Source organism: Balaenoptera borealis (assembly GCF_965194805.1).
Source record: "Balaenoptera borealis genome assembly, chromosome: 3".
NCBI lineage: Eukaryota > Metazoa > Chordata > Mammalia > Artiodactyla > Balaenopteridae > Balaenoptera > Balaenoptera borealis.
The window spans coordinates 166,358,745-166,370,788 of NC_138866.1; the positions used below are offsets into that span (position 1 = coordinate 166,358,745).

At 44.9% G+C, this 12,044-nt stretch overlaps 1 protein-coding gene across 2 annotated transcripts in view; it reads right to left on the reverse strand.

The window, feature by feature from the left end:
• The window catches only part of CCNY (cyclin Y), a 122,026-nt gene that overhangs the window by 26,287 nt on the left and 83,695 nt on the right, over positions 1–12,044 (reverse strand). For both annotated transcript variants that reach the window (XM_082385650.1, XM_082385651.1), the window contains exon 2: positions 5,463–5,537. In XM_082385650.1, coding sequence (XP_082241776.1) covers positions 5,463–5,537 — 75 coding nt within the window. The remainder of the gene's footprint in view (positions 1–5,462; positions 5,538–12,044) is intronic.

Here is a 12,044-nt window from a genome sequence, read left to right on the forward strand (position 1 = left end):
AAAACAAGAAGATCTGATGACTAGCACCTCGTTCCAGCTACACGTAATAGTCAGCCACAGAAACATCTCAGTAAGAAATGTTTTTCCAAAAATTATTTCACTTTTCTGTTTAATAGTTATTCATTAACATTTTAATGCTTGTATGGTTTTGATCAACTGGGAACTAACAATAATGATACCACAATCCAGAATTTACTTATAACACTTAGAGACTTATAATTATGAGAAATAAAAATTAAATTCCAGTGAGATCCATATTTTCATAGAAGTATGACAGTGTGACAAGTGAGTTTCAGAAATCAAATATATTACATTAGGATAAAATTCTATGAAGAAAATGGCATGGAAATACAAGTTCAATATGAAAGGAATGATATGAAATTTCCACCTGCTAAAGAAGAGCGTGTTCGTACATTTTTAAATGACTGCTGACGGTGGATCATCAAATCACCATGGTATTAAGATTTTATGTGAAACGTTTTTTAAAAGGGGGACAGTTTTATTTTAAAATACCAATGTTTACATCAGAAATTACATCCTTTGATAGCATGAGAAATTGGTATGGTCAACATAAAAATGTTTAAGGGAGTTCATAGTTTTTAGAAGTTATTTTCCATGGTTTATAGCATGAAAATCAGCAGCATAAGAGCTTTGGGCTCCTATGGATTCTTCAGTATCTCACTGCAAAAGCATCCCCTGTGGAACCTGGGAAGCTGTGGGGAGACACCCAGAGTGACTGACGGGGAACTAGAGAGACAGGCACCTAAACAGGGCACCCAGGACCATGATAAAGAGAACTGGGACCCTCACAGGCACAGGGTTTGGCTGCCTGCGAATGTCTGACTAAAGGAGAACTAAAAGGCTGGTCCCCTCATCATGCAGAAGTTCAACACTGCCAGGTACAAAAGCAGGACCCCAAACAAAGGAAGGCCACAAAACGTTTTCTCCATGTCAGTGTTTCTGAATGACTGTGCAAAGAAAACCAGAGCTCATATTTTAATTTCTGAATTTTAGTCTTTCTACTTTGGCTTCAAGTCATTCAAGGGACAAGTTGTTTTTATTCCTTTAAATATTTCAAGGAACTCCTGAAAAACACACAGATCACACATTCACACACACACACATACACACACACAGAGATAGGTTTTCATTTTTGTCCAACTTCTTTCTTAAAGCAAAGAACTTTTCTAAAAACCAAACTAATTAAAAAAAGATATAGTTTGACTGTTTTCTCCTAATTCTTAAGAGTAGGCTCTCATGTCTTTGAAAACAGCAAATTAAAATGGAATAGAAAAGGAAAAGACACAATCAACTGCAATTCTCCCCCACAAGCAGAAATGAGAGCACGAAAAGGCCAGGCTGAGCAGACTAATCTCTCACAGGCACCTCCTCGCCCACTACAAGGAGCCCTTGGTCCCTTCTTTGTTGAGTGGTTCTCATACAAAGAAAGTCCACACTGACATCTCACATGTGTGAGGAAATGACCAAGAGAGCAGTCCGTTGGGCTTGGGACAGGACGTCCCTAACTTCAGCCAGCTGGGGAGGTCTGATCAGGCACGCCTTCCGTGATCACAGTCAGCCCAGCCTAAATCTCTTTGCTACTCAGAGGGAAAAGGAACTTAATAACCAGGAAGCTCCTAATGACTTAATGCAGGCACATCTACAGCAGAATCACGGAACAGCTGGCGGCAGCGAGCGTGGCAGGCAGAGCCTGGCAGCCAGGCTGAGTGCTGGGGAGGGAAGGAGGACGAGGGTCTGCAGAGCAGAGAGTTGTGAAGGCCGTGGTCCGGGCGGGGCTGCCCCAGCATAACTGCCATGGCCCCATCCATGGTCTCCCACCCGCAAGCCTATCCTGAACTGCAAAGGAGCACATCGACCTCAAGAAGAGATCACCAGATTCAAATGAAAATGTGTGCTTATAAGCTCACATTACAACACTTCTTCCAAGGTTGGGGTCAGAGGGGCACAACTGGAGCACGTGGAACCCACAGGTTTTAACTGCTCTAGTACTCCTGGAAGTGGAGGGAGTGCTGCAATGGCAATGGAAGTTTACCCAAGTGAAGACAGATCACAATCAAATCAAGAACGTCTCCTGGCTTTGTCTTTTCCTCCTTTCAACCACCTAGGGTGAACACATCCTCTGTATCAGGCAGAGGAAGGCAAAGGGATACTGAGATCCAATATCACACGTTCCGTTCCCTCCAGGAGCTCGTTGGGGATACACGTGAGGAAATAGTTTTAAATACCACAATATGGTTCAGATATGAAGAAACTATTCACAGGCTACCCTCAGGACCACTTAATCTAGCCTGAGGGGTCAAGAACATCTTCACGGAGGAAGTGATAGCAGAAATGAGCCTTGAAGACTGAAGAGATGAGCTGTGTGGAAGACAGAAGGGAAAACCCAGCTAAACGCAAAGGAGCAGGAGGCGAGTGGCGCCCTGGGGGTACCGCAAGTGATCCAGCGTGGCGGACACAGTGCAAAAGGAGACAGGCTGGAAACGAAGGCGGAGGACAGACCTCCAACGGCCTGTATATCACGCTAAGCCGTTTGGAGTTTAACACCGAGGCAACTGGGGAACCACAAAAAAGTTTTAGCAAGGAAGTGACATAATCAGATCTGATTTACAGAAAGTCTCTTCACCTAGCAGCAGCGTAGACACAGGACTAGGAAGGGAAAAGGTCAAATGCCAGGCCAGAGGCTGTGGCAGGAATCTAAGTGAGAAATTATGAGTCTGGACTGAGGTGGCAGCAACAGGCATGGCAAAGAGTAGTCAGATTAAGGAGACACTGAAGAGGTAAAAACTGATACACTTTCGATTAACCTGGATGCAATGGTGGCTGATAAATGTTTAACAGATGCCTTTTAAATAAAAGAAGAAGAATGCCCTGACTTGTAGCATTTGCCAATGTCCACGCTGTAAACACTGCCATCATGGCTGTTTCGAACTCCTGGCCTGCTGTCACTGATCCCGGAGCTGGAAGGAACGAGCATGGTCGGCTCCAGCACCACGGCCAGCAGGCAAGCACCAGAAGAGGGAAGAGCCTTCTCTGGCCTGGGGAGAGGGAAAGGCAGGAGGTGAACCCCAGTTACTAAGTTCTGTTTGGGACACACAGAGTTAGAGGAACCAACAGCCTTCAGTGTAAAGATATCCAGCAGCCAGCTGAACAGACGGATTTTGAATACCGCAGAGCAAAATCTGGCTGGACCTTCTAGTTGACATGGAAGCCGCAAGGAACTGTACGCAGGTCAAAAAGATAAGAGGGTAAAAGCACATAACCCTAGAAAACACTAACATCAGAGGGATAAATGGAGAAGCTGATTAAGATGTCTGAGAAGCACCTTAAAGAAACAGGGGGTTTCTCAGGACCCATTTCCAAATAGCCAATTCTCTGTGATCAACTCACCAAAGAATGAACTCTTTAAACTTACCAAATTTACCTATTTTAAAAAACCTATTTCTTTTCATCATCTATAAAGCAAGTGTTCATTAGTTGGACTTGTCTTCAGCAATCTGGCCTGTGTGAGCAAATGCCACACGAGAGCGGGAGCCACCGGAGGCCGTGTCCTCGGCAGCCTCAGCGGTCACACCACAGAATGCGGGGGAGGGAGGAGGAGACCAGTGGGAAAGCAAAGGGAAAGAGAAGGAGAAGGCGGCACCAGAGCTTTCACTCAGCAGGTGGGAGACGGTGTCAGTTATTTTCCCTTTTCTTGTTTTTAACCTGTGAGACTCAAGTAGGTTTACACTGAAAGGAAAGAGCCAGCATTTGAGAAACTGAAGCAAAAAACAGAAGGATCAGAGTCACTGATACCCTGATGATCCAGACAGGAGAGGAAGGGGACGAGAGGTGGAGCAGAGGTGGAGGGGAAGCTACAAGTCCCTGACTCACACCTGGAGATGCTGTTAGGTCGGAGAATCCTGCCGTCCCTCTCCCCGTGGCAACCAAGATATGTGTCATCTACTTAGAGGCTCTAATGCCATTCCACACAAATCTAGGTGGAAAAGTTTCTGACTGATGTTGGTCTGTACCCTAAATTCACAGGAAGCAAGAACCAAATCTGAAAGTATGCCAGTCATGTAACTTGTTTTCACAGCACTTACATTCAGCACAAAAAATTGCTTCTGATTCCCATTTTTCATTGTCCCAAACCCTCAGCCCATCGCCACTTTCCTGCCTGGCAATACCTTACCCCTCCCAATGGGCTCCCACTTCACCAGGTGAAGAAAAAATGTCTTGTTTTGTTTTTACCCAGTATGTTCTAAACTTATTTCACAAGTATTTGATACCTACGACGATTTATTCTCACTCTTGGAAACACTGTTTTTTAATAAATGCACCAAATTCTCTCAAATCAAGTCAGTGGCGCCAATATTATATCAGCATTATACTGCATCAAAGTTGTCACCTAACCATAACTGAGGAGTTATCAGTTTTTATAAATGAACTTACTGTCGTAAATATGTTTATTTTTTAGTCAGTTTAGGACTCTGTCAAAATTAGAGCTTAGCAATTTGCCAAAACAGTCAGGGCCAGAATCACCAGGGATCCAGCACTGTAATATAACATCTTCATCATTTAACAAATTCCTCCTGCTATTCTTTTTTTTTAATTTATTTATTTTTGGCTGCGTTGGGTCTTCATTGCTGTGCAAAGGCTTTCTCTAGTTGTGGTGCTCAGGCTTCTCCTTGCGGTGGCTTCTCTTGTTGTGGAGCACGGGCTCTAGGCACACGGGCTCAGTAGTTGTGCCGCATGGGCTTAGTTGCTCCGTGGCATGTGGGATCTTCCCGGACCAGGGATCGAACCCGTGTCCCCTGCACTGGCAGGCGGATTCTTAACCACTGCGCTACCAGGGAAGTCCCCTTACGCTACTCTTTTCTACAGGAATCCAACTGAGAGACTGTGTTCACCATACTGTGTGTTTTATCTCTCCTTTACAGTGAGATTAGCCAAGGGCTGAAAAGAGTGGAAAATCCCCCAGGAGAAATTCCATGCCACAGAACAAATTGGTTAGCAGGAGTCTGACAGAAAGAAAACATCTACCCCTAGTGTACAGGCTCAATTTGGCTCTCAAATGACACAACAGAGACAATGGCACTTTAATTTAGGGTTATATTATGCCTTCTTTTACATACTAATACTTCTGATCTTCAGAGAATTTACGCAAAGATCAACTTTTAAAGGAAAATTTCTGACTCTCGGGGTAGAAACTACTTAGAACTAATCCAGCTGATTGGCAAAATGAGGACAGTTGCTTCAAATTGTAAATTCTAAAAACATAACTATAAAATAAAGAAACCCCAAGGGAATCACCACCAAACAATATCCTTAGGCGTCACTAAAGGGAATTCTATTTTTATCCTGAGAATCACATCTAGTGGGAAATCAAGACAGGCTAGTTACCAACATAAGCCGTCTTTAAAAAAAAAAAAGAAAGAAGCATAAATATATCAGTAACCTACCGTCCGTCTGAGATTTACTGAGGAATATTGTGCTGGCCCGAGGATGGTCTGAAGGATTGAATTCCATGTTGAAATCTTTAAAGAAAGAAAAAGAAAATATATGAATATCCATCTGATAACTAAAGGGAGTCAAGATTTTCAATCTTAAATTACTAATACATTCCAGGATTCTGGAAAAAACCAACAGTTACTGTGCTAACAAATTCTTCTAGGTTCAACTGAGAACACTGCTATTTAGAAACTTGAGAAAGTCATACATAAAAATTAGACACTTGGCTGGAGATCTATTAGCCGAAAACTCCATTTTCTTTTTAAAAGTCTGCTCTGCACCCAGGATACTACAGAATAGCAGGACAAAGTCCTAACACGTAATTAAGGAGAGTTATGTGCTACAACTGACTCCTCTAAACCCACAGTTAAGCGAGTGATATATTTCCTTGTTAAAGTGACTAAAACAGGATACCTAAGCCAAATTGGCATCTACACACCCTGCTTAATTAAGACTGTCCTTTTCTGAAAACTTAATCCTTTAGAGCAAAAGCTCAAGTTGGCCATCTGTGGGCATAATCTGGGCCATGGATGTAAGTTTTGTTTGACCCATTCATTTTCTTTCCTTTGTAAAAAATTTGAGCCAACAGATAATGATTTTTACATTTCAAACACATACCACAAAGAAAAAAAGAAGGTCTGTGTTTCCAGCTTCTCTTGAGAACTCAGATCACTGGCAACACCGGGCCCCACCACAGAGGTCACAACCGGCAGGACCTGAGACCCCAGCGTCCCCAAACGTCCAGTCCTCACCCTCTGCCTCACTTCGTACCCCTTCTTCCCCCACCGGCATGTGGCTCTGTAACCCTGCCTTAGAACAGTCTCCAAGGGCTACAGGCTTGTCAGTCCAGTATAAACAATTAGAATCCGATCACAGAAGAGTTCTTCCAATTAAAAAAAAAAAAAAAAAGATTCCACAGGGAAAGAATGGTTAAGCAAAACAAAAGAATAAAGTTAGAGGAGTGAAGAGAGAAGATCAAAAATAATGGAGGGACTTCCCTGGTGGCGCAGTGGTTAAGAGTCTGCCTGCCAGTGCAGGGGACACGGGTTCGCGCCCTGGTCCGGAAAGATCCCACAAGCCGCGGAGCAACTAAGCCCGTGCACCACAACTACTGAGCCTGCACTCTAGAGCCCACGAGCCACAACTACTGAGCCCACGTGCCGCAACTACTGAAGCCTGCGCACCTAGAGCCCGTGCTCTGCAACAAGAGAAGCCACTGCAATGAGAAGCCCGCGCACTGCAACGAAGAGTAGCCCCTGCTCTCCGCAACTGGAGAAATGCCCACGCGCAGTAACCAAGACCTAACACAGCCAAAAATAAAATAAATAAATAAATAAATTTATTTTTTTAAAAAACGGGAAGTCGGAATGGTCTTCAAATCAGCTTCCAACATCAGAATGAAAACTATTTTGAGTTCCATTATTTCAGTAAATTTGCAAAGAAATCTAATCAACACCAATAAAACCAGATGGTATCTATCCTTAGTTTAATAGTTAACCCAGTCAAAGATAAGAGGAAAGAAAAAACAAGGACGGCCACATGTATCCTGGAGGCAACACCTGTCACAGAGACCCCCTCGGCAGACCTCTGAGGTGAGGCCTCTTCCTACATCAGCCGATGGCCTGCTGCACTACAGCTGCTCACCTCCCGCTGGGGGCTTGAGGAAAGCAACACATGAATCGCAAACGCTATTTTAATTATCTGGTCCTTCTTCTGTAACAAGTATTAAAGTTATATATAGTGGTTTCACAGCTGAAGGCATTAATGGATTTTGATGGAAGGAGAAAGAGGAAACACTTAATTTTTCAAACTTGCTTCCATTTGTACTAGATAAAGTTAGGCCAGAAATTTCTGGTAAAAATGAGTCTTTGTGAGGAGCCTGGCCAGAACGCTCGCTCATGTCCCGGGTGGTTTCTTCCTGCATGGGTGACAGGCCAGCTATCATTTCTACCCATTCAGTGATACAGAGCAAGTCAGGAAGAGTTCAGAGGAGTCTTCAAGCTCTGGGCTTGACGTGATGTCACAGATGAGGCGAGTGAGGCCAAGAGAGCTAAGTGTCGAGCGGGATGATAACAGAACGTGGGTTGGAAACTGTGGTCTCCAGTGGCAAGTCCAGAGTTTCCCCACCATCCCTGTTAGGCCAGACCTTGCTCAGATCCCCAGTGCCCCAAAAGGACTGGAGCCTGAAACAGGAGGGAGGTAGAGGCTGATGCGGAGGGAAATCCAGAAGCCCCTAGAGCTGGCTTCCAAGTTCTCCCTGGAATTTAAGTTTTAGGATCTAGATCCTGGATGAGATAACCAGGAAGTTTCCACAAAGAGAAAAATCAAGGACTTGTTTCTGGACACAGGGCAATGCAATGTTGCTGAGGGAAACAGATCATCAGTTAAATTTTATGTGAAAGCACGTCCAAATGTTTACACTTGTTAGGGGGCAACATCTCATGAGCTGCCAGGACATTACTTAAAAAAGGATTTAACAGCAAGTTGGTGTGCATTTTCTCCAATCCTAAGCAGATTCATATTCCATAACTGTGGCGTGCACAGTAAACCCTACGCCCAGGTGCAAGCCAACAGGCCAAGTTCCCAAGTTCGTGCAGGCCAGGCCTGAAGGGACAGAGTGCTCAGGGCGCCCCTGCTGTGAAGGAGGGCCCGCCACAGAGGCCGGATTACCTAGCCTGACTTAGATATGCAAGATGGCACCAAACAAAGGTACAAGGAACTGGCCAGGCATTTCCTAAGACAGGGAGCGGCCCCAGACCTTGAAGAGAAATACAGAAAGTTATTCACAGTGTACGCTTTGGCAAGGGAACTCCAACTTTGGGGGGAACAAAAATGGGAAAAGGCAGCCTTCTCACAAGCCAAGCAAAATAAACCTGCTGTGAAACTCAAACTTACACTCTGAAGTCATGACAAACCGCTACTTTAGCCATGAAGAAATAATTCCCCACAGTGCAGAGTCAGGGATCGGGCACAACAAACTAAACTGGAGCACATTCTGAGGAAGGCGGTGCTCCCCGTTGGCTCAGGGATGCTTCTGAATTGCAAGAATTAAAAAGAAGAGGAGGGCTTCCCTGGTGGCGCAGTGGTTGAGAATCTGCCTGCCAATGCAGGGGACACGGGTTCGCGCCCTGGTCTGGGAAGATCCCACATGCCGCGGAGCAACTAGGCCCGTGAGCCACAACTACTGAGCCTGCGCGTCTGGAGCCCGTGCTCCACAACAAGAGAGGCCGCGACAGTGAGAGGCCCGCGCACCGCGATGAAGAGTGGCCCCCACTCGCCACAACTAGAGAAAGCCCTCGCACAGAAACGAAGACCCAACACAGCCAAAAATAAATATAAAATAAATAAATAAATTTATAAAAAAAGGAAGAAATTCACAGGCTTAAAATTAGAGATTATGGTTGAAATAAACCCCCCCTGCTAAAGAATGCCAAGCACTCTGCTACAGTCGGTTCTGACAGTATAGTATCTATTTTGAAGTCACCACCATGTCAAGTACTCCTCCGCTCCCCAAGCTCCTCCTGGAGACTCCCAGGGCCCCAGCTCTCCCCCAGACGGGCCTTCCCAGAGCACACACAGCTCCCACCTGCCCCCATCGAGCTCCTGAAGTACCTGAGTGCTAACACGCCCAGAAGAGGAATAACTTATAAAATCTAAATATTTACTTGGCTGGGACTTCCCTGGTGGCGCAGTGGTTGGGAATCCACCTGCCAGTGCAGGGGACGTGTGTTCGAGCCCTGGTCCAGGAAGATCCCACATGCCGCGGAGCAACTAAGCCCGTGCGCCACAACTTCTGAGACTGTGCTCTAGAGCCTGCGAGCCACAACTACTGAAGCCCGCGCGCCTAGAGCCCGTGCTCTGCAACAAGAGAAGCCCCCGCTCTCCGCAACGAAGACCCAACGTAGCCAAAAACAAACAAATAAATAAATATTTAATTGGCTGGGTGCCATTTCGGTGTCGTGTGAGCAGAGGTCACTGCCCTTACTGAAGAGTGAATCCCCATCCCCGAGAAAGACCCCGAGATGAGCTGGGTGGTGACACACATAGGGGCCAACAGCCCTGTAGGAAGGTCAGCGCAGCCTACAGGATGACTTACAATTTAGTCACCACTAGTGCACAGGACCAGCTAGTGAACAATGAGGAAAGAAGATTCTGACCAAATCCTGCGAGAAAGAGAGTAGCGTGCTTAAAACAAAAGCGCTCAAACAAAGCAATGGACTCTAAGAGTCAAAAATTTTACACTGCTTTTTTTTCCCCCTGGCAAGGCTATACAACTGAATTTGGTTAAACTGAACTCTATGCCAGGTATTGTGTTCAGTCCTGCTGAAACCAAAAGACTACTTTGGGGGTGGCAGCCATGTCTGTGTCTTCACCTTTCCGGTTCTCCACACAAACTATCTCATGGTCATAAGAATGCATTCTTCATTTTCAAAGGGCTATAGTCAATTAATGGTGAGACAAAACATGTATTTAGATGCCTTCATAATGCATCACATGTTATTTCTGTCACAGAGATGCCTTCATAATTAAACTGTGGAGGGGTAAATGAGCATTCTATTAGATACCACGAGTATCACCACTGGTCAAGGCCAGTCCAACCTGCCACACTTTTCACTCATTCAACAAACCATCACTGAGCATCTTCTGGGTACCAGGTACTGCTGAGTTCCACATCCTGAAGATACAGAATTGAACAAAACAGATCAAGTCCCTGATCTACTAGAGTATCCTTCTAAGCTGAAGGTGAGAAGTACCAGTAAAGAAAACAACAAGGATGGAAGACCATCAAGAATACTCTATAAATTCTAAAACCCACATCTGGAAAGCTGAAAGCTGAAAGCTGACAATCCTGGAGTTCTAGGAATCATTCATTCCCCAAAGAGAAGCTCAAATGGTGGAGTAAAAGTAACACATTTTATAATATGGAAGATCTAGATGTGAATTCATCTCTGCTAGCTCTATGGCCTCAGGCAAACTGCCATCCTATTCCAGGTTTCATTCCCTCAGCTATAAAGCAGGCGAGTAACACCTTACCTGGAGGAGTGCTGTGAAAATAGCAGCTATGCAACAAAAAGCAATAAGGAGGACTCGCGCCACAAAATAGGAGCCCCATAAACAATGCTATTAAAATTTTAGGGTACTGAAAAACAGTGTGCCCCAGCATCTGGCTCAGTGCTGAAGACACACGTCAAACCTGGAGACATTTAAGATGTGTTAAACCTCCGTCATCCAATCTCTGCTCCCTAAGGAGTCCTGACGTTCACAACTTCGGCATTCCCTGCTGGTGACAGAGGTCCTCCTACCTCTTACAATGACAAGATGATCCATCATGACAAGATAAACCAGCCTCTGAGGCGGGGGTACTGAAGCGAGAAAAGGCAGTTTTAGGAAATGTGACAGATTTCCTAGGGTTGACTTCAACCTAATGCTTAGGAAGCAGTTTGGAACCACTACTTCTTTATGCTGATGATACTTACTAAGACACATGTCAAATTAAAATACTAACAGAACATTCTAAGAGTCTACTGCCAGACTATCAGGTGATAACAGAAATACTCAGTCACACTGCTTTCAGTCCACGTTTCAGCTAAGTAAAAGGCATGATAGGATTCCTTTATTCGAAACTGAAAATAAATCGAACAGCTGGGAACCTAGTGCAATCGAGCAATGCAGTCAGCCCTGCATGCCTGCGGGGTCTGCACCCATGGGTTCAACCAACCTTTGGTCAAAATATTTGGAAAAAAAAAATCCAGAAAGTTCCAAAGAGCAAAACTTGAATTTGCCACACATAGGCAACTTCTTGTATAACATTTATATTGCATATTTACAATTATTTATATAAAATTTAACATAGTATTAGGTATTATAAGTAATCTAGAGATGACAAAGTATACAGGAGGATGTGGTAGGTTATATGCAAATACTATGCCATTTTATATAAGGGACTTGAGCATCCATGGATTTTGGAACCGATTCCCAGTGAATACCAAGGGATGACTATATTCTCCCATGCCACATAATGTAGTTTTTTCTGTCCTTTCCACAGATGTCACACCATTGTTCATCTCAGCTTCTAAAACAGCACCAATGCTATAAAAGATCCGTGTGATAAAATAATGCCTAAGATAAGTGGGAGTCATAAACCATCACTGTCACTGATGGTTTGGAAATGTAGAAAAAGGAAAACAGAACAGTGCAGCAAGGCCTAAACTGTGCTGGGTCTAATTTGGATAGAAGAGGAAACATAAAAGACAACCTGTGGCTTCCCTGGTGGCACAGTGGTTAAGAATCCGTCTGCCAATGCAGGGGACACGGGTTCGAGCCCTGGTCCGGGAAGATCCCACATGCCGCGGAGCAACTAAACCCGTGCGCCACAACTACTGAGCCCACGTGCCTAGAGCCTGCGCTCTGCAACAAGAGAGGCCACCGCAATGAGAAGCCCGCGCACCTCAACGAAGAGTAGCCCCTGCTCACCTCAACTAGAGAAAGCCCGTGCGCAGCAATGAAGACCCAACGCAGCCAAAAATAAAATA